The sequence below is a fragment of the Carcharodon carcharias genome, chromosome 18, assembly GCF_017639515.1.
Source record: "Carcharodon carcharias isolate sCarCar2 chromosome 18, sCarCar2.pri, whole genome shotgun sequence".
Classification (NCBI taxonomy): domain Eukaryota; kingdom Metazoa; phylum Chordata; class Chondrichthyes; order Lamniformes; family Lamnidae; genus Carcharodon; species Carcharodon carcharias.
The window spans coordinates 24,107,933-24,133,508 of NC_054484.1; the positions used below are offsets into that span (position 1 = coordinate 24,107,933).

Below are 25,576 nucleotides of genomic sequence, written 5' to 3' on the forward strand. Positions count from 1 at the left end.
CCGACACACAGTAGCAGCAGTGTATACCATCTACAAGATGCACTGCAGGAATTCACCAAGGTTCCTTAGACAGCACCTTCCAAACCCACGACTACTACCATCTTGAAGGACAAGGGCAGTAGATAGGTGGGAACACCACTGCCTCCAAGTCACTCACCATCCTGACTTGGAAATATATCACCGTCCTTCACTGTTGCTGGGTCAAAATCCTGGAACCCCCTTTCTAACAACACTGTGGGTGCACCTATACCACTTGGACTGCAGCGGTTCAAGAAGGCAGCTCACCTCCAGGTCACCAATTTTTAAAAATTATATTAAATCACAGTCCCTCTTATTGTCTCTGGTATTTTATCCTCGTCCTTTACTGTGAAGGCTGATTATGGATATAAGGTAAACATTTACCTGTCATTTTCTGGTGAGATGATCAAGTACCAGCAATCTGTCTGTGTGTCTGACCATCTTGCACTGTAGAAAATTTATGATGCAGAAGGAGGCTATTTAGCTCATCATGTCTAAGCCAGCCAGAACAGTAGCTGTAGCCTAACCCCACTTTCCAACTCTTGGTCCGTAGCCCTGTAAGTTATCACGTTTCAAGTGCACATGCAGGTATCTTTTCAACGTGGTGATTTTTCAGACCCCCCAGTACCACCCTCTGGGTGGAAAACAGCCTCAACTCCCTTCTAGTCTTCTGCTAATTACTTTAAATATTAGCCTGTTAGTTATTGAGCTGTCTGCTAAGGAAAACAGATCTTTCCTTTCCTGGCCCCTCATAATTCTATCCACCTCAATTAAATCTCCCCTTAGTTTCCAGCCTAACCAATCTTTCTTTATGACTAAGATTTGCCATTCCAGGCAACATTATTGTAATCTCCTCTGTATCCTTTCTAGAATGATTATCCTTGTGTGGTGATCAGAACTGTACGCGGTACTCTGGCTGTGGCCTAATGAGTGTTTTATACAGTTCTAAAATAACCTCCCAGCTCTGTACTCCTCTGGGCTTTCTGCAGTATTGGAAAGCTTTTCTTCTCTGCCTTATCCTATGCCATATGCTCTTTGACATTCATAGGGGAGTTTGGGGGTGGGGGGTGTGGGGTGTGGGGTGGTCTAGATTTGGGAGTGTCTCATTTTTTTTCTTTGTGGGAACATATTTATTCTGAACCCTGTATCTCCTTTGAAAGCCTCCTGCTGCTTTGACATTGATTTGTCTTCAAGCGGCTGTTTCCAGTCCACTTTTGCCAATTCACGCTTCACCTTAGTAAAATTGGCCTTTTCCCCAATTTAAAAGTTTTATTATTGGTCTTTTTTTAATCCTTTTCCATAAGAGTGCTAAATCTAACTGAATTATGATCACTGTCACTAAAATGCTCTCCCACTGATACCCCTTACACACAGCCAACTTCATTTCCTAAAATCAATCCAAAGCTGTCCCTTCTCCTCATTAGGCTTGCTATGTACTTTCTGAAAAAAGTTTGTCCCAATGCATTTTAAGAATTCTGCGGTTTCTATACCCCTTACACTGATTCTATCAGTTAATTTTAGAGTAATTGAAATCTCTCATTACTGTCTTTTTGTTGTATACTTCCCGACAATTTGCCTGCATATTTTCTCTTTTATCTCTCTCTGACTGTTTGTGGGGGTTTAATCGTTTAGTCCCAGGAGGGTCACCATAAGACCTCTTCTGTTCTCTTCTCCTATTTTCACTCTTGCACCTCCCCACGCAGCAGAGTATCTATAGCATTTCTAATGATTTTGAAAATTTCTAATGCTGACTATTTAAAATCAGAGCAGCAATATTCTGATTTTGTATTGTACCAAAATATACTGTTATATGTGGACTCAAAAGAGCTGATGTGCTATGGTGTTTATGCTCGATATTCTTTGTATGTCCAGCAGTACATAGTATAGCCAGATTAGCATTTTGGGCTGTCTTAATCTTTACCATCCGCATAAACCCTTTACATTCCACCAGCTGTCATTATCCCAGAAAAATTGTCTCTGCATGGAACACAAAGGGATCTACCCATAATACTTGCTATTGAAACCCTAAACACTGCTGAGTACGTCACTGTTGGCCAGTTAGTATATTACACATATATAATCTACCCAAGTGGAGATAGATTCAGGTGGTGGTTCTGCCACTGTGGATGGTGGTACAGATATTCACCGTTATGCTTTCAACTTGTTGAACTCCCCATGCCTTTTGCAGGAAGACAGTGATGATGAAAGTGACGTCCATCCCTCTCTACTCCAAATTTTAGGGTTGGAGGGTTGTAGTGTGAAATTGTGTGTTTTATTTTGTGTAAGTTTGCTAGCCCTTATTATTTTCTTAGACTTGAGTTGACTTTGTGGAATCAGTGTAGAGTTATGAACTCCCAATTGAATATAACCATTAAATTTAATTCTACACCTATCAAGATTCCATTGCTGGCATTTTTTAAAAGCACTCCCTATGTAAAATTGTTTCTAGATTTTTCTCATTAACCTGTATGATCACAGTACATGTGAAAAATAAAACATTCAGCCAAAGATGTAATTGAGCCCTTGTGGGTCCAATATGATATGAACTCCTATTTGACTTTGAGGTAAGCTTCTGAGCCCATGTCCTCTCTGTGACCAAGACTGCCTACATCCACCTCCGTGATTACACATCTCTACCTCCGCTCACCTGTTGCTGAAACCCTCACCTTGTATCTTCCATAATCTTGATCCCATTGAAAACTCTGCTGGTATCCTAACTCACACAAAGTCCCATCGACCCTGTGTTAGTTGACCTACCTTGGCATTGCCAGACTGGGAGCCTCGATTTTAAAATTATCATCCTTATTTTCAAATCCCTTCTTGGCTTCACCCCATTCTGTATCTCTGTAACCAATCTTTTGATCACCTGTCCTGATATCTCCTTATGTAGCTCAGTGTCATATTTTGTTTGATAACATTCCTGTGAAGCATCATGGGATTCTCTGCAATGGTAAAGGTGTTGTATAAATGCAGGTTGTTTTTCAGATTACCTCAATTTTTTTAATGTTACAATCAGTCATTAACTAGTGTTTTCCTTTTTATTCATTGCTGCAACCATTTTATTCGTGTGAGCTGCATCTGCACTTGCTTTCAGTTTAGTTATGTGATATATTTTGCCAGTTTTGCTGGCAATTTTCTAGAAACCGTTGGCTCCTGGGAACAAAATGGAAGAAAAGCTTCGCACCTCATTGACCTGAAACTATACCTTTTTGAGTTGCTGAATCCATGCGTTTCATCAAATAGAATTGCTTCAACTGAGATTTAAATTGGCAGCTTTATAGACTGAAACTTAGTGGTTGAAGGACTGCATATCTAGGAAGTGTAATTTTAGTTGTGGAGAAAACATCACCATTGATGTCTGGGGATAACATCTCAAGTTCCTTAAAGTTTGTTGTTTATAAATAAGATTGTGCACCAAAGCTAAATTACTGTTGACCTTTCCGAAACGAGTGAGTTTGCATCTTCTCCTGATGCGGGATGGTATAAATCTGGTCCACGTGTAAAATTAATCTTGCATGAGTAAATTGGATTGAGGATGATTTAACTTTCAAATCCAGCTCTCGACAACTAGGTCTTTTCCCATTTGTTGTTGGAACCCAATCCTAAGATTTGTTTTTCAACTGACCCAAGTTCTTAGGAAAACTATGCAATGACCTTGTAGACAAAGGTGGCTTTGGTAAAGTCAGCTTGAAGTTTAAAAATACCGCTGTCGTAACCGATTTTATATTTTAAATTCTTAGTGATATATTTTGTGATTTAATTAAAGGTTATCATCAAAATGAGTGTTCAAATTTTTTTTAAAAATTGTCACCTTGGGGTTTGTCAATTAATTCTTTTATCAAATGACAGCTCCTTCACTTCTCAGTGCTGTTCTTAAACTATCCATTAGGAAGTGTTCAAGAAGGACCCAGTTAGTATTACTTATCATCTTATTGTTAACTGTGCCACTAGTCAGACACTGGAAAGTATATGGGAATACTGTGGATTCTCTTACCCTGTGACATCTGATTCCCCATCAAACCGCTCAAGTTTGTGAGGAACTATTAATGTGAGCCAATGTCTATGGATCCAGGCATTTAACTTCCACTAAGTTAATTAAAGTGAGGAGCTTGGGGTGATTTTTTTTTGCCCCTTTTGAAGTTTAGTCCTGGAGCTGTGATTAATGTTTGGGTATGTTTCAAAGGGCATTGGCAGCTCCAAGTTCTGTTCTGTTTGTATTTGGGATGTGAACCAGGTAACATTTGCGGTCATCTATGTTGTGGTGACAGTGCTACCACAGTGGAGTTACCACAGGGAATTCCAGGCTTCTAATCCAGTAGTGATGGAAGAATAACAATCCAAGATATGGCGCTTGACCTGGAGGTGATGATTCTGCACTTGTTATTCTTGATGGTCGAGACTACAGGGGAGGGGTCAAAGTAACACAGGTGAGTTGCAACAGTGCACCCTGTAGGTTATCCATATTGCATCCAAACTGTGCCAGTGATAGAGGGGTGGATATCCAGAGGGAGGGACACAAATTGAACAAGCTGCTCTTTTCTAGATGGTAGTGAACTTTTGAAGTGTTGTGATTGCATTCATCTAGGTGAGTATTACATCTTACTCTTGACTTGGGCCTTCTAGATGGTGGAGAGGCTGTAACAGTCACTTATGAGGCACTTATTAGAGTACCCAGCCTGTGTCCTGCCCTTACAGCCACATAGTTGATGTGGCTGGTCCAGTTCGGATTTTGCTCGTTGTTAACCGTCAGGATGTTGATGGCAGGTGCCTCAGCGATGGTAGCTTTGAAAGTCGAGGGCAGGGTTGCTGGTTGGGCTTTTCTCTTTTTTTGACATGGCCGTTACCCCTCATTTATGTAGTGTAAATATTACCTGGTGCTTCTCATCCCAAATCTGGATATCCAGGTCCTGTTGTAAACTGTCTTGGACAGCTTCATTATCTGAGGTATTGTGAACGTAAACTGAATACTAGTGTTATCAGCAATGAAGCCCAAAATGATTAGATTAGGGAAGCTCCCTTGAGGATCTCCTGCAATAATATCTGGTCTCTGGTAACCTTTTTTGCTAGGTTTGACTCTAACCATTGGAGGTTTTTTTTCCCCCGGTTCAGTTTTGGAAGGCCTCAATAGTGAATGCTTCCTTGATGTTAAGGGCAACCTTTCCTCTGACTTTCGACTCTTGCGTCGATGTCCAGATCAACATTGGTGAAGTACGGAGCTGAATAGTTCTGTAGGAATTCTAATTGATGAATAGCTATTGTTTAAGGCTATTCATGACCCATCACTTTATTGTTGATTGGGAGGTTGGCTGGGATAAATTTGTCTTGATATGACTATCTGGGCAATTTTCCACTTGTGTCTGTCAGGTAAATGACAGTGTCACAGCCATACTAGAACAGCTTAGCTTGGCGAGTGATTAACTCTGGTGTGCAGGTCTTCAAGGCTACCAGCAGGATGTTGTCAGTGTCTGCCACTTTGTGAACTGAACTGAATTCTGCTGAAGGCAGACAGATGGTGGGGAGATCAGGCTGAGTAGGATCATCCACTCAGCACTTTTGGCTGAAGATGCTTGCAAATATTTTAACCCTGCCCAAGAGGCCAATCTTTAAATAAACCTAAATAGTGAATATTGGCAAGAGATGAGCTTTCAACCAAATATCTGTGCCATCAATAGGTGCCTATTTCCAACTCATTAACATTACCTGTTTCTGCCCTGCCTTGGCTATTCTGCTGCTACAATCCTCATCCATGCCTTTTTTTTCTTCTAGACTGGCCTCTCACATTTTACCCTCTAATCTTGAGGTCACCTTAAACTTTGCTACCCATGTCCTTCCTCACGCAAGTCCTGTTAATCCATCAGTGGATTTCGTTCAACTACCAAGGCCCTAAGCTCTGGAATTCCCTCCCTAAATCTCTCAACCTTGCTTTCTTCCTTCAAGACAGTGCTTAAAACCTACCTTTTTTGACCAAACGTATGGTTATCTGCCTTTAATATCCTGTGTGGTTCTGTTTTGTATTTTGTTCCGGATTGCCTCTGAAACGCTTTGGGATGTTTTATTACGTTAAAGATGCTATACAAATTGTTGTTACTCTTTGGCTTGATGGAGTACTGTTACGGCCAAGTCTGATCCTGTCTCATCTAACTGTGTGGTTTGAGTGAGGGGTGTGTTGAGGTGTTAAACACCAGTTTCTCTATAGGTGGGCATTTCACAATTCTGGTCACCACATTACAGGGAGGGTGTGAATGTGCCGGAGTGGGTACAGAGGAGATATACGAGCATGTTGCCAGAACTGGAGAATTTTGGCTACGAGGAAAGATTGGATGCATCAGGATTATTTTCTTTGAAGGGGTGATTTAACTGAGATGTATAAAATTGAGGTGGTTGGAGGGACCCCTTTCCCTTAGCACAGAGGTCAGTAACTAGTGGGAATAGATTTAAAGTAACTGGTAGAAGGATTAGAGGAAAGTTGACAATTTTTTCCACCAGAAGGTGGTGTGGGGCCTGGAACTGACTGCCTGAAAGGGTGGTAGAGGCAGAAACTCTTTTTATATATAAAAAACATAATACTTAGATATTCACTTGAAGTGCCATTACCTTCAAGGCTACAGACCGAGAGTTCGAAAGCTGGGGATAGCTCTTCTTCAGGCCTATAAGCTGATGGACCTCCTCCTGTGCTGCAAATTTCCATGATTCTAGGATTCAAATACTTGGGCTTGGATTTTCCAGCCCTGCCAGCGGTGGGAATTGGCGTGGGTGAGCCTGGAAAATTTGGAGATGAGCCAGAAATCTGTTGACTTTGGCAGGAATTTCTGGTTCTGCCAATGGCAGGACCAGTAAATCCCACCCTTTGGTGTAGATTGGTTATGTTCAAGGGAACAGGAGCACTGCAGCTGTGGTCTCTTTGGTACGGTTCACCTTGTATCCCAAATGTAGATAACATTACTTCCATCATGTTTGGTTTATGGTGTTTGGTCCTGATGTCCTGGGTGCAAATCATTTATTAAACATTACACTGCATAATGTGTAATTGAGGTAATGGAACTTGAAACTCATCACTTTATTACTAACTGCCCTCATTAGAATATGGCCATTCAACTACAAATAGCCTCCATGATTTGAATTAGTAGTGAATTACTTACCAAGAGCCAATCACCAGATCAGTTCATGCCTACACCCCAACACGAGGAACTAGATGAGAGAGGAACAACTCTTCTCTGGATTTTACTGTCATCCTATTTTGCATTTTGATAGGACTCTCGTAAAGAGTGTTTAATCAAATGCACAGAGATTATAAATGGTATGTTACTAAACATGCCATTAGAATCATAACTCTTGACTGAATTTTTCCTTTACAAAATGGAAGGATTTGGCATGATCTGGAAGTTTGGATGCTGATCTGCGATGTTTTTTTTAAAAAGTCTTAAGTTGAGCTTGGAACTGTCAGCAAGCAGGCCTTTTCCAAGAAGTCACCTGACCTTAATGATACTTGAGGAAGACCTGGTTGTTTGTTTTGAACAGTGATCATTTTGACTGATGGGGGAAAAACTAAAAATGTAAAGATTGGTAAATTGCTGGAAATCACATGGGAGAGAGAGAAAAAAAGACTTGCTGGTTTTGAAGGCAGTTTTATTAGGGAACAAGCTGAGGAAGGAGGGCTACCCTAACTGGCTCACTTGTGAGTGCTCTCTCTCTGCCTTGCGTGTGGCTATCGATCTGTAGCCAGAGAACCCTCATCCGAGTGTAAATGGTCTGCATTTGGACCTGCAAGGGTGAGACCAGTTGGTGAGAACTTCCAGATGTCCAGCTTTCAGTTTATCGGTCATTTTGCTGATCTTGCGCTCCAGCCCTGTATATTCTTGCACCAGGTCAGCAGTGTCGAGACCCTTCATACTTTATGCTCTATTTTATAATGCCCGTTCTCTAAGGCCCATCTCTGCAGAGAGAGTCTGTTTGTCATTTGTTTGTCTGTGTGTGTGTTCTGGGGGAATTCTTTAGGAAGAGATGTATAGTTACACTTCCCGATTACAATTGTGTATTAATCAGTACTTGCAACTTGTTAAAAAGAAGTTTCATTTTATAACAAACAATTGTTCTGAGTGATTGAAAGAAGCCTGGTTGAAGACTCTTTTATTCTGCCAGTAGGGAAATAGATGATTGGCTACTTTGGTGAGAAAATTAAATGTTTAATGGTACGGCCTGCAGAGTGGTGGGTCTAGATCATGTGCGTACTACTCGCATCCCGGCCATTATGATGCTCCCTCTTTCTAATGAATGCTTGTCTTTTTCAGATAGCCAAACTTCTACAGAAAGATGGAGAGACTGAGCTCCAAATGAGAATTGAAATTGGAAACATGAAGCAGGAGTTAGCAACGATCAGCATGATGGATGAGTTTGCTAGATATGCACGGCTGGAGCGCAAGATCAACAAAATGACCGATAAGCTGAAAACTCACGGTACTGAGGAACCTATTTCTCTCTCTTTAGTAAGACTGCAGCAGGCCAAAGCAAAATACTGCTGCTTTTTGAGTTATGGGGAAACAAAAAGATGTGTTGTCTCTTTACCCCACTCGCCAACCACCAAATGTTGACACTTGAACAAGGAAGGGGAAGTGGAAAATTATGCTGCAAAATGAGATTGGTCTGAATGACTTTTTTTCCCCAGCTCTTGCTTCTCCAGGATGCAACTGTTCTCTCCCCATCACCAACTGAGCCTGGGGAGCTCTTTACATCTTAAAAGCAATATTATTCTCCCCTCTCTCTCTTTCCCCCACCTCCCTATTTTTCTGAAATCGTCAACTCCCTCAGGGGTGTAGCTCTACAGTTACCCTCTGATGCTCGGTTCAATTGCTCATTATTCATGCGGGGGCCATAAAGTTTGGTGCCAAAAGGCTGTGGAAGATATCTTATGCGAGTCTAAGCCATCTCCTTTCCCAGTGTGCACACTTTTTAATTTTCAGGGTGTCTCTACATATAATGATCAGGAACATTTCCAACACCATCCCTTCCACAATCGCCCGGAATCCAGTTGCAGCTAATTATATAACCTATACTATTGCCCTTGCTGAGATCAATTTAACTCAGCTAGGCTCAATTCTCTGCTCTTGCCTTGAGATTTTTCTTTCAAGCTACTGAGGTGGCACATTTTTTTTTACCAAAAATAAAGTTTTTCTGAGCAAAGGCAAACTGCTGCTGATGCTGGAAATCTGAAATAAAAACAGAAACTGCTGGAAATACTCAGGTCTGGCAGCATCAGTGGAGAGAGAAACTGAGTTTACTTTTTTTAAAAGTCCATTATACTTTCAAGTGTGACCCATTCTAGAAGGCAGCATAATATGCCATTTTAAAAGCTTGAGGAACGGCAGCTCTCTAATAGTTTCCAGTTCTGTGGTAGGTCAAAAGCACCATGTGCTACAACTAGATTTTAATATTCTGTGCCAGAGAGGAAGAAAAACCACATAGGTTATCTGTTGCAAATCACCATAGCCAGTGACCTCTCATATTCGAACCTTGAGCAAAACCAGCATCATGCTTGATTGACGTTTACTGGCACTTAAGTGACCAATTTCTTTTTCTATTTGCTCTCGCGATCTCTTGCCTTTGCTCTCATACACTCATTGGTTTTCTTGTGTTATTGTTCTAGTGTTTTTAATTTACAGTATTCAAACTCAGAGCAGCATTGCATCTTGCAGCACAAAAGGATGCCATTTGGCCCATATGCTCTTTGAAAGAGCTACTTAATTAATCCCACTCTTTTACCATAGCCCTGCAATGTCTTCGTTTCTAGATATTCATCCAATTCTGAAAGTTGCTATTAAATCTGCTTCCTCCATCCTTTCAAGCAGTGCATTCCACTCGATGGAAATTGGCCAAATTTACAGATGATATCCCAACTATGAGGGAGTAGCTAATTCTGATTAAGCAGCTGAGGAAATAAAATTAAATGCTACAATGGAGAATGTCTTTTTCCATGAACAGTAACTTAATGACCTTCATTTCTCTTTTTTGTTCTTGTAAAATGACGGCTTCCGGCTTGCACTAATTAGGACCTGACTAGCATGAAGTAAAATTAGATTATCTTCTGTCAATTGTCTGACAAGCTGTACTGAGCAGAGTGTCTTTTTTTTTATAGTGAAAACAAGGACGGCACAGTTAGCGAAGATCAAGTGGGTGGTGAATATTGTATTTTATATTGTTCAGGTAAGTGTGCATTTTTAAAAATACATGTAGAATTTTGGATTTCTTAAAACTATTTTGTCTAAATTAGCCACCTCAGTGCTATTAGTCAGATCTTGCTGTGGGGAAAATGGCTGTCCCCAAGTTTCTACGCTTCAAAGTAATTATTTGAGATGTTTCTGCAACATAAAGAGCTATATAAATTCAAGTCTGAGTGTGAATTTGTGCTCATTTAAGGAATGTGATCGAGAAATTTAACTTTTTTGTTACTCATTAGACTCCTTCATTTTGAGTGTCAGCATTGAGCACCCCCAGATGCAGAGTTTTATATGTATCATGCTTATCTTAACATTTGGGATTGAGGTATATTGCTGACAAAAAGCCTTGCTGCATCAATATGATATTGCTTTTTACATCAGCCATCCACTTTCTTTGAGAACGTCAGTGTGGGAAGCTTCGATTTGCAGTCTAAGATCGTGACTCCAGTCCTGTCAGACTGCCCAGGCTCATTTCACATTTCTGCTGGCAGAGAAAAGACTTTTGTCATTCAGATCCAGACTATAGCCTGGCAAAAGGGACATAGGTTAACTTGCTGTGCTGCATGTTCATGGAATGTATTGTGAGATATTGAAATAGAAGGATAGAGTCAAGCCTGGGTTTATTCACAAAAACCACAGAAGAAAATAGGTGCAATCCTTAGGGAAGGTTATGGGAGACATTTGGGAATGGGAAGGAAATTCCTGGATGTGTGTAGAAGCTGAGACAAAAGTAAGAGCAGAAATTGGAATTGGAAGGCAATGCTCTAGTTCAGAAAATAAAGGAGTTCAAAATTTTTCCCTTTTGGAGATGGGAAATTGGAGGACAGATACATTTATGATGTATTGAAAGCTTTGTGCATAGTATACACTTTTCGCAAGGGTCACTTAAATACACCCGCCCTCATTTAATAGAATCACTATTGATACAGAACTGCATAATCCTGTGATTTGAATCACAGGAGATCCATAATTATTTAATGGCTGACACAAAACTGGTTGCAGGTAAAGCTATGCAATAGTTTGAGAGGTCTTTAATGTTGAGCATTTGAAAAATGCTTGAGTTAGAGGAGGAAGCATGGAAATTACGTTATTCTTTGCTGAAATTCCCATTGTGTAAATGATTGTATTGTGCTTTTCTTTCAGGCAGTTTTAATGATTTCCCTGATACTGAAATATTATTCCGAACCTGTTGCCGTGCTCCCACGAAAATGGATGGCACCTTTGGAGCGGATGGTAGCTTTCCCGACTGGAGTAGAAGGTGGTGTATGATTACGAATAGTTCCATTTAATTGTCTTTGTTTAAAAGATCAGATTTCTGGTGAGCTAGTGCCTTTTACTTCTTTTATTGTCTCTTTTTCTCTCTTCCCATGATTAGCTCTTCTACATTGCTCCATTCACACAGCTGCCTCCCGTCTAAGTAACTTTTCCAAATATCAGTGCAAATTATTGAAGGTTAGCAACCTTGGTGGGGACAATTGAGCTTGTCATTATCCTACTTGTGCACTCATAACCTGGTAAATCTGAACTCTCTTTGGTAGCTTTGATTTGAAAACTTGCACCAGGATAGTTTTTATACACTAGACACCTGGCTGACCAAAGCAAAATCCATTGCAACAAGATCAGTAGAAATTCAGCAACAAGTTTAACTCCAACAGTCAAACTCTGGTGGCTACGAACAGAGATGCTGGGCGAAAATGAGATTTATAGAAATATAGGAGCAGGAGTAGACCATCAGCCCTTTGAGCCTTCTCTGCCATTTAATTAGATCATGGCTGATCTTCTACCTCAATGCCATCTTCCTGCACTATCCCAGTATCCCTTGGTGTCATTGGTATCTCGAAATCTATTGACCTCTGCTTTGAATAGACTGAATGACTGAGCCTCCACAGCCCTCTGAGGTAGAGAGTTACAAAAATTCACCACCCTCTGACTGAAGAAATTCCTCCTCATCTCGATCTTAAATAGCCTACCTCTTATTCTGAGACTGTCCCCTAGTTCTAGGCCCTCCAACCAGGGGAAACAACCTTCCTGTATCTACCCTATTAAGCACTGTAAGGATTTTGTACACTTCAATGAAATCACATCTCATTCTAATTTTTGAGAATATAGGACCAGCCTCCTCAATCTTTCCTCATAGGACTCTCCTGCCATCCCAGGGATTATTCTGGTGAACCCTTATTGCACTCCCTCTATGGCCAGTATATTCTTTTGGTAATGAGACCAAAACTGTGCACACTACTCCAGGTCTGGCCTCACCAAGGCTGTATACAACTGCAGCAAGACTTCCTTACTCCTGTACTCAAATCCCCTTGCAATAAAGGCTAACGTACCATTTATCTTCCTAATTGCGTATCATTCCTGCATGTTAGTTTTCAGTCACTTAAGAACAAGAACACCCAGGTCTCTCTAAACATCAGTATTTCCCAATCTCTCCCTATTTAAGAAATATTCTGCATTTCTGTTTTTCCTACCGAAGTGGATAACTTCACATTTTCCACATTGGACAAGAACATGGCAGATGGAATACACTCACTTAGCCTGTCTAAAATCTCCTTGAAGTCTCTTTGCATCCTTCTCACAACTCTCATTCCCACCTAGTTTTGTGTCATCAGCAAATTTAGAAATATTACATTTGGCCCCCACATCCAAATCATTGATATAGATTGTGAATAGCTGGGCCTCCAAGCACTGATCCTTGCTGTACCCCACTAGTCACAGCCTTCTAACCTGAGAATGATCTGTTTAGCCCTGCTCTCTCTTGTTTTCTATCCGTCAATCAATCCTCAATCCATGCCAGTATATTTCCCCCAATCCCATGTGCTCTAATTTTCCTCGCCTCTCTTGGGGGATCTTATCGACGCCTTCTGAAAATCCAAATACACCACATCCACTGGTTCTCCCTTATCTATTCTGCTAGTAACATTCTCAAAAAACTCCAATAGGTTTGTTAGACATGATTTCCCTTTCATAAATTCATGTTGAATCTGCCCAATCTCCATTATTTTCTGAGTGCCCAGTTATCACATCCTTGAACAGATTCTGGCATTTTCCCTACTACTGATGTCAGTTTAACAGGTTTGTAGTTCCCTGTTTTTTTCTCCCCCTTAAAATAGGGTCACATTTGCTACCTTGCAATCTGTAGGCACTGTTCCAAAATCTGTATAATTTTGAAGGATCCCCAATGCATCCACTATCACTACAGCCCCTCTTTAATACTCTGGGATGTAGATCACCAGGTCCAGGGGATTTATCAACTCTCAGCCCCATTAATTTCTCCAACACTACATTTTTACTAATACTAATTTCTTTCGGATCCTCAATCTCTTTAGTCCCTCAGCTCCCCAGTATTTCAGGGAGGATTTTTGTATCTTCCTCCGTGAGGACAGGCACTTAGTATTTGTTTAGTTCTTTGCCATTTCCTTATTACGCATTATAAATTCTCCCTTGTCTGCGTGTTTTGGGCCCACATTTGTCTTTCCTAACTTTTTCCTTTTTATATAGCTGTAGAAGCTTTTACAGTCTTTTTATGTTCCTTGCTAGTTTAATTTCATATTCTATTTTTTCTCTATCAATTTCTTTGTTCTCTTTTGTTGAATTTTAAAATGCTCCCAATCCTCAGGCTTACTATTTTTTTGGCAATTTTATATGCCACTTCCTTTGATCTAATAGAATCTTTAAATTCACTTGTTAGCCATGGTTGGATCACTTTTTCTACTGGCTTATTGTACCTTAAAAGAATTTAAATTGTTACAAACCATGTATTAATTATTTAAATGCTAGCAATTCCATGTCTACTGTCATACCTTTTAGTTCCCCAGTCTATCTCAACCAACTAGTCCTTCATACCTTCGTAGCTTCCTTTGTTCAGATTAAAGACCCTAGTTTCAGATTGAACTACACCACTTTCAAACTTCATGTAAAATTCCATCACATTATGGTTACTCTTCCCTAAAGGCTCCTTTACATCAAAATTATTAATTAGGCTTTTCTTATTGCACAATACTGGATCATTCTCTAGTTGGTTCCTCAACATGCTGTTCTAGAAAACCATTGCATGTACATTCCAGGAATTCAATGTCCTCAACATTGGTGCTAATTAGTTTTACCCAGTCTATATGTAGATTGAAATCCCTCATAGTTTCTATATTACTCTTGTTACGTGAACCTCTTAATTTCCCGATTCATATCGTGCCCTACTTACTACTGCTATTCGGTGGCATATAAACAACTCCTACCAAAGTTTCCTACCCCTTGCTGTTTCTTAGCTTCACCCTAAGTGATTCTACATCTTGATCTTCTGATCTAAGATCCTCTCTCTCTCCCTCTAATGTACTGATCCCATACTTTATTAACAGTGTGACTCCTTTTCCTTTTTGCCTATCCTTCTAAATGCTGAATGCCCTAGAATTTTCAGTTCCCGGCCTTGGTCATCCTGCAGTCATGTCTCTGTAATGGCAATTAGATCATACCTGTTTACTGTTATTTGTGCCGTCAGTTCATCTACCTTGTTGCGAATGCTACATGCATTCAGATAGAGTGCCTTTAATTCTGTTGGATTAGTTTCACCATCTCTAGCCTTAACTGCTGGAGCACTCTTATGTTTGTCCACTCTGTCCCTTCCTGTCACATTCTGATAACCATTTCCCTCATTGCTATCCTGCTGTCTTACCTTCTCCTCTCTCTTTAGTTTATCATATCTTCCTTCACCCCACTATTGCATTTAAAGCCCTTTCCACTGCCCTAGTTATGACTCGCCAGAACACTGGTCCCAGCATCAACACAAAAAATTAGAAATACCTGGAAAAACTCAGCAAGTCTGGCAGCATCGGCGGAGAAGAGTACAGTTGACGTTTCGAGTCCTCATGACCCTTCAACAGAACAGTTCTGCTGAAGGGTCATGAGGACTCGAAACGTCAACTGTACTCTTCTCCGTCGATGCTGCCAGACCTGCTGAGTTTTTCCAGGTATTTTTTATTTTTTGTTTTGGATTTCCAGCATCTGCAGTTTTTTGTTTTTATCACTGGTCCCAGCATGATTGAGATGAAGACCGTCCCAACTGTACAGCTCCCACTTTCCCAAATACTGGTGCCAGTGCCTCAGGAATCAAAACCCATTTCTCCCATATCAATTTTAATTTTCTAATCTTATTTACCCGATACCAGTTTGTTTGTGGCTCAGGTAATTGGAGATTATTAGGCACATGGCAGGCAATACAGCCAGCTGGACTCGGTCCCGACTGTCTCCTATCACTACCACATTCCTCTTCGCTCCCGCCACCTGAATGGTATACTTCACCATGGTGCCATCGTCAGCCCACTCATCCACCTTACTGTCCTTCTCATCCATACAGGTAGCAAGCCCCTCGTACCTGTTGGACAAAATCAAGGACTAAGGCTTCTCTATCACTACATGTTGGCCTTCCTTACCTGCCTGACTCAGTCACACCCTCCTGTCCCTGACCATTGACCAACTCAGGTTGGTCCCCTCAACTAAGGGGAGTGACTGCCACCTGGAACAAAGTGTCCAGGTAACACTTCTCCCTCCCTGATACCTCGCAATATCTACAAATCAGATTCCAGCTAAACAACTTGGGGCCAAAGCTGCCTAAGCTGCAGACACTTGGATGTGGTTCTCCGGGATTGCATGCATTGTACAGGTTCCCACGCATTGCAGTAACAGCATACCACCAGCCCTGCTCTTTCTGTTCAAATTTACTTAGTCAATTAGTTAATAATTTACATGGATAAAGCAACATAAAATTTTATTCATCTAGCTTGGAGATGAGGAAGGAAACTCAGCAGCTACTGGAGGCTGAAAAAAAATAGAAAACGAAGCACCTCTTATCCTACCAGACCGAATTCCCAACAACTCACTCACTCACTCAACCAAGTCGCAGTTGGGTGTAGTCTCGTGTCTGCGTGCCCCTCTCTCCCTTATGATAATTTTATGAACGTCACAACCCGTTCAATGAGAAGAATACAGAAAAGTGAGTCATCCCAACAGTCTCTCACCTTCTACTACCATGTGCAATATGACCTATTCTGATATCACAGCAACACTGCCTAAAGGAAAGTTTTGTAAAATGTTTCTGAGCTCTAAAGGTTATTGAGCAAAAATCCAGAATATCTAAGTTTCCAAACTATCCTTGTTTCTCCATTATTCAACTCTGTCCTGTTGCCTTATGTCTTCATGATTCCAGCAGCGCAGAAATATCCTGTAAATATTTGATCATTTGTGTGTATATGAGAACCTTCAAACCCATTTCCAAGTAAATATATAATCAACTCATTTTGGAGTAGTTCATTGACTGTATGTTGCTGAGAATCGGTTTGTCATGTACGTCTTTCTTGTGATAGGAGGGAGGAATGAGCAAGAAGATTTTAGTTTTCCTTGCTAGCTTTGTATTGTGCGTATGCTTTCCCTGTGGTTTACAGATGGCAGCACTGATCATGCTTCACGTTTTAGTGATGGTAAATAAATTGCTGCACTCATTATAAAACACAGGACTTTGTATTAAGACGCATATCTAACGTGCTTTGTTTTTCTTTGCAGGTGGAGTTGGAATTACCTGCTGGCTCCTGGTCTGCAATAAAGTTGTGGCTGTTGTGTTACAGCCGTTGACCTGAAATGTGACCCTGGGAACCCATATTTTATTTATTACTTTGGTAGCTCCCCTTCGATTCAGCTTTTTTTAAAAAAAAAACTTTCTTTGTGGTTTCAAAATTGCTTGCAAAGCCAGTTTGTAAGGTAATTTTTTTTTTAAATTACATCGATTTAAATGGGGATGGTGAAGAAGAATCAGGTAATTAAATTTTGTTAAGCACGTAGATTTTGGAGACCAATTTAATAGAATTGGCGGGTTTTGGTTGTTTTGAAATTGGATGGTGGTCTTTAAGAATAGTTGTGAATGACAATCTCAACTTTTTTTTTTAGTGCCTGGAAAAGCACGAGTCATAAGTGGTGATGCCAAATTACATTTTTGGTGGTCTGCGTGTACCAGTTCATACTCTGATGTTAAGTTCCTTTGGTTTTGTGAAGGAGCTGCAGCCAAGGAGTTGTGTTATAGTCATTTGATCATAGGTTCGCATCTCATAGCAATTAGTTTCAAAGGGTAACTTTGCGTTTCAGTTTTAAACACCAAATACAATGTCCAGTGCTGACAGGAAGCTAAGTAATTAAAATAAGAACTGGAACAGAACCTGAATAGTGGATTAACACCATTAGCAAAGCTTGAGGTGGAAAGCTTGTAATTAGCAATTTTGGTCATAAAAAGAATGAGGTGCCAGAACTTGTCTCTGGAGTGGAGAAATTAGATGTGTTACACATCCGATAGTTGTCAGGTGTTTTAGGTGGAAAGGTGAGAGGATATTGGGTGAGAATGGGATGAAACAAGGTGGGTAGGAGTAGCTTTCCTGGCAAAAATAGCCCACTGAAAATCACCATCTTGGTATAAGCATGAAAACAGCTCACCAGGTGTTCATGCCACTAATATCCTTGGAATCCTATCCCAAGGTGAAATGTCATGACCGACAGGGAAGAGTAGATAAGTGAAGGGAAACATCCAAACTGCAGGAAGCCTAGCACAGAACAGTAAGCACTGTACACAGTAAATCTTGTGCAGTGTTGTGAATGTGTTATAGCGGGCAGTTCAATTTTGCTTGAACAGATGTTTTTGAAAACCTGAAAGAATAACTTAGAGATACTGATAAGTGAGAGGTCTTTCGGGCAGGAGTTTTTACTTTAAGAGCAATGTAAATATTCTTGTAAGAAAATAATTGATTCAACTGAGTTAATTTTGGGTTCCCTTTTTTAAAAAAGGATTTGTTCAAATCAGCAATAGATGATGTACAGTTTTTCAGAAAATTGAGAGTGGTGTTTCTGATCTTCTACACACGTATTAGTGGGAACCATAGAGAGTTGCAAAGCTGTAGTTTAGTAGAGAAAAAAAATCAGTGCTTTTTTTTTCTGTCCTAGCCTGAGGGAATTGGAAGAGCTCTTGCTCCTTAACGCTGTTCTAATGTTGTTGCTAGGTCCTCTGTGCTCAGAGGCTGAGGGATGACTTTTTGCTTTCATTATTCCCTTCAGGTCTCCATTAGTACTTCCCAGAATAACTCCTATTGAGATTATGCGCTAATTACAAATTGCACAGTGAAAAGTAATTGTACCTATGCAAGGAAGACCCAAGTGCAATGGCACAGAATTGATAGATGGAACCAGTATTGCTGTGGCAGCCTCTAGATGACAAATTGGTCATTTTGTGAAGTCTCAAGTGCAATCATTTGCAAGATTCCAGGAGGGTGAGATTTAAGAAATCTGTAATTCACGCAATTCTCTTTTCTGTTGGGTGTGACTTTTACTTTGAAACCAGGGGATATAGATAGCTTCATAGTTATACTGCATAGGAGGAGGCCAATTGGTCAGTCAAGTCCATGATGGCTCTTTCTAGAGCACACCAGTCAATCCTAATCCCCTAGCCTGCAAGTTTCTTTCCTGCAAGTAACCATCCAATTTTCTTCTGAAATAACCATATCTGCTTCTACCAACCTCTTGGCAGCAAGTCCTACTAGCAGCCTGTGTTTTCTCCATATTCTCCCTGTATCTCTTGCCCAAAACCTTAAACCCATACCCCCTAGTCCTGGTACTATCAACAGTTGGAAACAGCTTGTCATTGTATTATAAATATCAAGGGTTTTTTTTTGCCCTTGAAGCTACTGTCAATCTTTAACCTGAGAGAAAAAAATGGTTTAAAGGATATGCTGATGTAAATGTTAATTTTTAGCTTTCTCTAAGCATTTAAGAAGCAGTCTTTACTGATTTCTAACTGCCTTCATTTTTCTAACAGAATTTCTTACTTGTTTCAAGTGACCATGTTTGTTTCAATGTTTGTGTTGTTTGGAGTTGAACATGGTGCACATTAATGTATTTCTTCTCTTTCAGTCTTCACCAGTATTTGTTAACACTGCATTGTTTGAAAAGAAGACTGTCTCCAGGATCTTGCTAAACTAGCAAGTACTGTTGATTTTTTTTTCTCTTGCCAGAGCCATTTCCTCCCCTCTTGAAGTCAACTTCATGATAAAGTACACTTTCCTTGGGCAGTGGGGGTTCCCTTAGGGTACCTTACCCAATTGGCCATTCTCCACCTGTAGTCTTAACAGACAATACAGTGGCTGCAAGAGAATGTCCTTAGTGTTTGTTGCCTCAGAGTGTCTTGTTCCAAGAAGTCAATAAATGTAGGACTCCTCTTTCAGTGGTGCAGTGCATTGGAGCTGCAGTATGTAATGCCTCAAATGAGGACACCAGTTTAATGCCCCTCCCAATCTACTGCATTCCTGATCTTGGTATGATTCACAGGGCAAATTTGAAAGGAAGATTACTTTTCCGTACCTTTCCCAACAGTACTCGGTGATCTTCAGGGCGTATTTTATATGGGAGCCAGTGAGGAGTAAGGTCAGAGGAATGAAATAAATTAATTTTATAAATTGACTGGGGGAACAAAATGGTTAGTTGAATATGACTGCACCATACACTTAAGAGGTGGTAGAAGCAAATCTATAAGTCTTTTGTATTATTAGTTACATTGTGCCTGATTTAGATGTAATGCCTGTTAATAAACATTGATTGTTCCTTACCATATGTTGATTTTATGAGTCTTTCATAATGTCTATAGTGAACGTGCAGCAGTGACATTGGTTTTATTGATCTATAATTCAAAGGAGAAATTTGAAACAATTTGGCTAATTATGTCCCACCTGAGACTATCTAAAAATTAGTTTTTAAACTGTCACAATTTTGTTTAACACCCTTTTTAATGAGGTTTCTTCACATAGATGGAATTATGAAGTAATGGCATTTGTGAATAAGGGGCTTTCATTGAATTAGTATGCTGAGAACACTAAACATGGGGAAAAATATCCCCCCTCCCCCCCCCCCCCAGTTGGAGGGGGAGAGAAGGTGCAGGCACGGGCGGGTGCGCCACTGATTGGCAATCAGGGGCACGCCACCATTTTACGTGGGCGGGCCAATTAAGGCCCGCTCAGTGTGACGTCCATAAGGAAATGCTATGCGCTCCCTGTGCAGGTGGGGGGAGGGACGATTCCATCAGCTGGGAGTGCACTCTTTCATGCATGTGCACCAAGGAGCGCACAGATCTCCCTAAGGCTAAGTGCTGCCTCAGGGAGATCAGCTTCGATTTAAAACTTTCATTAAACATGTTTAAAAAATTTTCCCTGCCATGTCCCCTCACGTGACACTGTCATATGAGTTGGGACATGTCCTTAAGTTTTATTGAAACCTTTTTTAAAGATCTAAATCCCCTCATGAAACCTCATCCCGCCCGTGGATGAGGTTTCATGCTTTTTCTGAAGTCCACCAGGGCTCCCAGCCTGCCCGCCAACCTTAAGATTGGACGGACAGGTCCATTCAAGACCTTAATTACTTTTTCAATGGCCTCAATAGGCCATTGCCAGGTCGGCAGGTGCGCAGCTGACTCGGCTGTGCCCCCGCCGACCTGAAAATGGAAATGACGAGGGGTGACATCAGGAGTTCCTCCCGACATCATCCTGTGTCATTTTACACGTCGGTAAGTGGGCCCCAGGCTCGCTGACCGGAAGATCCTGCCCGTGGAGATTGATACTCTAGTTGCAGAAGTAGCCACAGTATTTATTTATTCTATTCCAGTTAATGGTACTGTCCCTCTATTTAATGCCATTCCTTTCCTATATGGATGGGTTCTGCACAAGACCTTCCATACTACCCATCACACCTTACAAGGTGTTTCATGCATTCATCAATGAATAGTTGTGCTTAGAATACAGTTTTCCTTTGCAGTTATCTAGCTCCAGGTACAATCTCAATTTAATATGAGGTGGCCTTGAACTGTCATAGTGCCCAGGTCTATCCAATTCAATGGGAGATGAAAACATAGCAGCAATAAAGACGTGGGTTGTCCGTTTCCATGACATCGGTGGACTGGCATCCAATGATCCAGCCTCATTTCCTTCAGAGGAGGATTAAAGGCTTCAGGTTGGGAAGCTGTCAACAGCTGCTTGTTTCCTTTCTGTCCTTGGCTACTTTTCTCTATATAAAAAAAGAGAAATTGGTGAACGTTTTCACAAGCTGGCATTGCTATATGATTGGTGACTCTGCCTACCAAAACATGGAGTCAAGGATGTGAAGCTGACAACGGATGCTGATGGAGTCTTTATTTGGCCCTATTCTTCTGATCACTTCGTGCCATCATTAAAATGTGTGTCATGCCCGAATATGGACTGCCTTCTGATTGACAAAGGCCAAAGAGTTATCAAGTGATCAGCATCTGTGACAATGCAGTTGGTTGAGGTGGTGGTGTTGCCGTGCCGTATCGGCAAACTCTCGGATGTCCTTCATTCACCCGCAATTCAGTAGGGTAAGGAAAAGACGCTGACCCAGATTATATGAAGTCTCAGGCAGCTGACCGTTTTTGACCCAACAAGTCACACAAAATCAATATGTATATCTAAATTCTGATGGCACGACAGCTGTGCCCTCTATTGCTTATTGAGGCCAGCTAGACCAACAGTAGTGGAAAAAGTCCCAGAAATTTAAAAACAACAAATGTGTCTCCCTGGTCATCAGCTATAACCAAGATGGTGAGTTTAATTTACGTTAGCTGTCAGCTGCAATGAGACCAGGCATCAGAATCCAGTGACACAAAAGCAGCTAAAGACTTTGATCACATCAATGTCAGCAAGTTGTAAAAAGGCACTGTTAATCCACTACACAAAAATTTCCTCCATTTCTACACTTTTCAAGTTGAGTTTATAATTTTTGCTTTTGTGGAATCTGAACTTTGGCGTTTCTCCCCGTGCCCATCCCCTCACCTTGCAATATTTGCCAAATGCCCCCCTGCGGGACAGCTCTTGCCTTGAGTGCAGAAATATATAAAATGCTAAGTAACATTACCCATCCTTGGCTACATGTTTTGTATTGTGCTCTCCACTGCCAGCTTCTCCTCATGTTCCACCCTGTCCCTCCCAGTCAATGTATTTATTATTGCTGCACTTGCATATTTGCCAGGCCTGAGACAATAATTTCACACATTGGTGCGTAGCCCTGCATGCATGCTGCAATGATGGTGTTTTTTTTCTGTTTTAGCTCTTCAGCTTTGAAAATTTGCTATACATAAGAAAATTACTAAGAAAATTTTGGTTTGCTTTGAGCAGAAGACCATGCATAACTAGGCTGAGTGGGATACTCATAGCAAAAAGGAGGGAAGGCTACCATTAGAGAACACAAACTACAATTATATTGACTGAGTATGCCTCTGCACTAGTATAATAGGGCATTGTATTGTATGTATTTAAATTCCAATGTTGCAACTCCTTGACATTTTTGTTGCTACCCACCATACTCTAATGTCCTGTTTGAATGCTCTTTTAATTAAACTGATTAAAAGGACAGCACTAATTTTCCCCCCAAAAAATTCTAGTCCAATTGTTGCTTGTTACTTACCGAAGCTTCTGTTGGGGTTTATAATTGTGAACAAAAATTAGGAATTAAACCTGGATGAATGGCCATGGACTATTGTACATAAAAGATGTCCAGATAGATATGAAAGTGGAAGGTCCACATGGCCATTAAAGCTAGAGCCTTGATTTTTTATTTGCATGAGGCATGATTGAGAGAGACAGTCTTTCCCCTTCACTCCCCCCTCCACTCTTGCAAAAATACCTTTTCTTGTGCTGAGGCTTCAATGTTGAAAAGATTAACAGAAGAATTTGATATAAATCACGTAGCAACTAAGTCATAGACAGAAGTGACAAACTTAATTTTTCAGTTCTAAATAGTTGTCACATGCTTCCGGAATCTAGAATGACATGACACGTTGCATGCAAATGGTGCCTTAAACTAGTGAAGTGACTAAAACAATTGAACCTTGTGTCTTTTGTTCTTTCATCCCTGCTCTACTACTCAGGCATGGCTTTTATTGTTTCGTTTAATATATTAGGGTTTTTTGTACATGAACAGCAGTAACCCCTACTAGACCACTTGAGCCACTAGTTGATTTAAAATATCACCTTTAGAAGCATAGACATCGAAACATAGAAAATAAGAGCAGCAGTAGGTCATTTGGCCCTTCAAGCCTGCTCCACCATTCAATATGATTATAGCTGATCCTCTATCTCAATGCCATCATCCCACTCTATCGCCATACCCCTTAACACCTTTAAAGTCCAGAAATCTATCCCTCCTCCTTGAATATATTCAGTGACTTGGCCTCCACAGCCTCCTGAGTTAGAGAATTCCATAGGTTCACCACCCTCCTGAGTGAAGAAGTTTCTCCTCGTCTCAGTCCTAAATGGCCTACCCTGTATCCTGAGACTGTGACCCCTTGTTCTAGGCCCCCCAGCCAGAGGAAACATCATCCCTGCACCCAGTCTGTCCGTCCCTCTCAGAATTTTATACGTTTCAATGAGATCTCCTCTCGCCCTTCTAAACTCCACTGAATACAGGCCTAGTCAACTCAATCTCTCCTCGTATGACAATCCTGCCATCCCAGGAGTCAGTCTGGTGAAACCTTGCTGCATTCTTTCTTAGGTAAGGAAACTAAAACTGCACGCAATACTCCAGGTGTGGCTTCGCCAAGGCCATGTACAGCTGCAGTAACACAACCTTGCTCCTGTACTCAAGTCCTCTCACAATGAAGGCCAACATAACCATTTGCCACCTTAACTGCCTGCTTTCAGTGATTGGTGTACAAGGACACCCAGGTCCATATGTACATCAACATTTCCCAATCTATCATTATTTAAATAATACTCTGTTCTTCCATTCTGTTTTTCCAACCGAAATGGATAATTTCACATTCACTGCATCTGCCACTCTCTCAACCTTTCTAAATCGCCTTGAGCCTTTTAACACCTTCCTTGTCGCTCACATTCCAACCAAGTTTTGTGTCGTCAGCAAACTTGGAAATATTATATTTGGTTCCCTCATCCAAATCATTGATAAGTATTGTGAATAACTGGGGCACGAGCACTGATCCCTGCGGTACCCCACTAGTCATCGCCTGCCACTCCGAAAAAGACCCAGTTATTCCTACCGTTTCCTGTCTGCTAACCAATTCTTAATCCATGCCAATATATTACCCCACTCCCATGTGCTTTAATTTTATGCACTAACTCCTTATGTGGAACTTAACAAAAGCCTCCTGAAAATCCAAATACACCACATCCATTCGTTCTCCCTTATCTGTTCTAACTCCATTAGGTTTGTCAAACATGATTTCCCTTCCATAAATCCATGCTGACTTTGTCTAATCCCGTTGATATTTTCGATGTGTCCTGTTATCATATGCTTCATAATAGACTCTAGCAGTTTCCCTACCACCCTACAACTGGTCTGCAATTCATTGCTTTCTCCCTCCCTCCTTTTTTAATTAGTGGGGTTACATTTGCCACCCTTCAATCTGCTGAGACTGTTCCAGAATCTACAAAATTATGGAAGATGACAACCAATACATCCACTATTTCCATGACCGCCACCTTTGATACCCTGGGATGTAACTGATCAAACCCTGGGTATTTACCAGCTTTCAGTCCTGTTAATTACTCCACTATTTTAGTAATTTCCTTCAATAATTCCTCCTCACTAGACCCGTTGGTTCCCTTTTGGGAAGTTATTTGTGTCTTCCTCCGTAAAGATGGAACTAAAATAGTTGTTTAATTGCTCTGCCATTTCCTTGTTCTCTAATATAAATTCTTCTGTTTCAGACTATAAGGGACTTAGATTTGTCTTCACTAATCTTTTTCTTTTTACAGTTCACTTTTATGTTCCTTGCAAGTTTACTCTTATACTCTATTCTTCCCCTCTTAATCAATCTTTTGCTGAATTCTAAACTGCTCCCAATCCTCAAGCTTGCTACCTTTTGTAGCAACTTTATGACTCCTCTTTGGATCTAATATCCTTAATTTCTTTTGTTAACCATAGATGGGCTGCTTCTCCTGTTGTGTTTTTGAGCCAGAAAGGAATGTATAACTGTTGCAATGTATACATTCGTTCCTTAATTATTATCTATTGCCTGTGCACCATCATGCCTTTTAATGAAGTTCCCCAATCTCTTAGCCAACTCACCTCATACCTTCGTAGTTTCTTTGGTTTAGATTTAGGACCCTAGTTTCAGATCGGACTACTTCACTTTCCATCCTAATGAAGAATTCTATCATGGTTATGGTCACAAAAATTGTTGTTTTTTTTAATTCATTTATTGCCCATCCTTAATTACCCTTGAGAACTGAGTAGCTCGCTAGGCCATTTCAGAGGGTAGGTAAGAGTCAAATGGATTGCTGTGGGTCTGGAGACATATGTAG

The 25,576-nt window shown here is 40.8% G+C and overlaps 1 protein-coding gene across 1 annotated transcript in view; it reads left to right on the plus strand.

Moving 5' to 3' along the window:
* The window catches only part of get1 (guided entry of tail-anchored proteins factor 1), a 36,146-nt gene extending 16,289 nt beyond the window's left edge, over positions 1–19,857 (plus strand). The window contains exons 2-5 of the mRNA XM_041211725.1: positions 8,307–8,472; positions 10,148–10,215; positions 11,373–11,487; positions 16,782–19,857. Of these exons, the coding sequence (XP_041067659.1) occupies positions 8,307–8,472; positions 10,148–10,215; positions 11,373–11,487; positions 16,782–16,855 (423 nt within the window). The 3' untranslated portion in view covers positions 16,856–19,857. The remainder of the gene's footprint in view (positions 1–8,306; positions 8,473–10,147; positions 10,216–11,372; positions 11,488–16,781) is intronic.
* Positions 19,858–25,576: the final 5,719 nt, after the last annotated feature.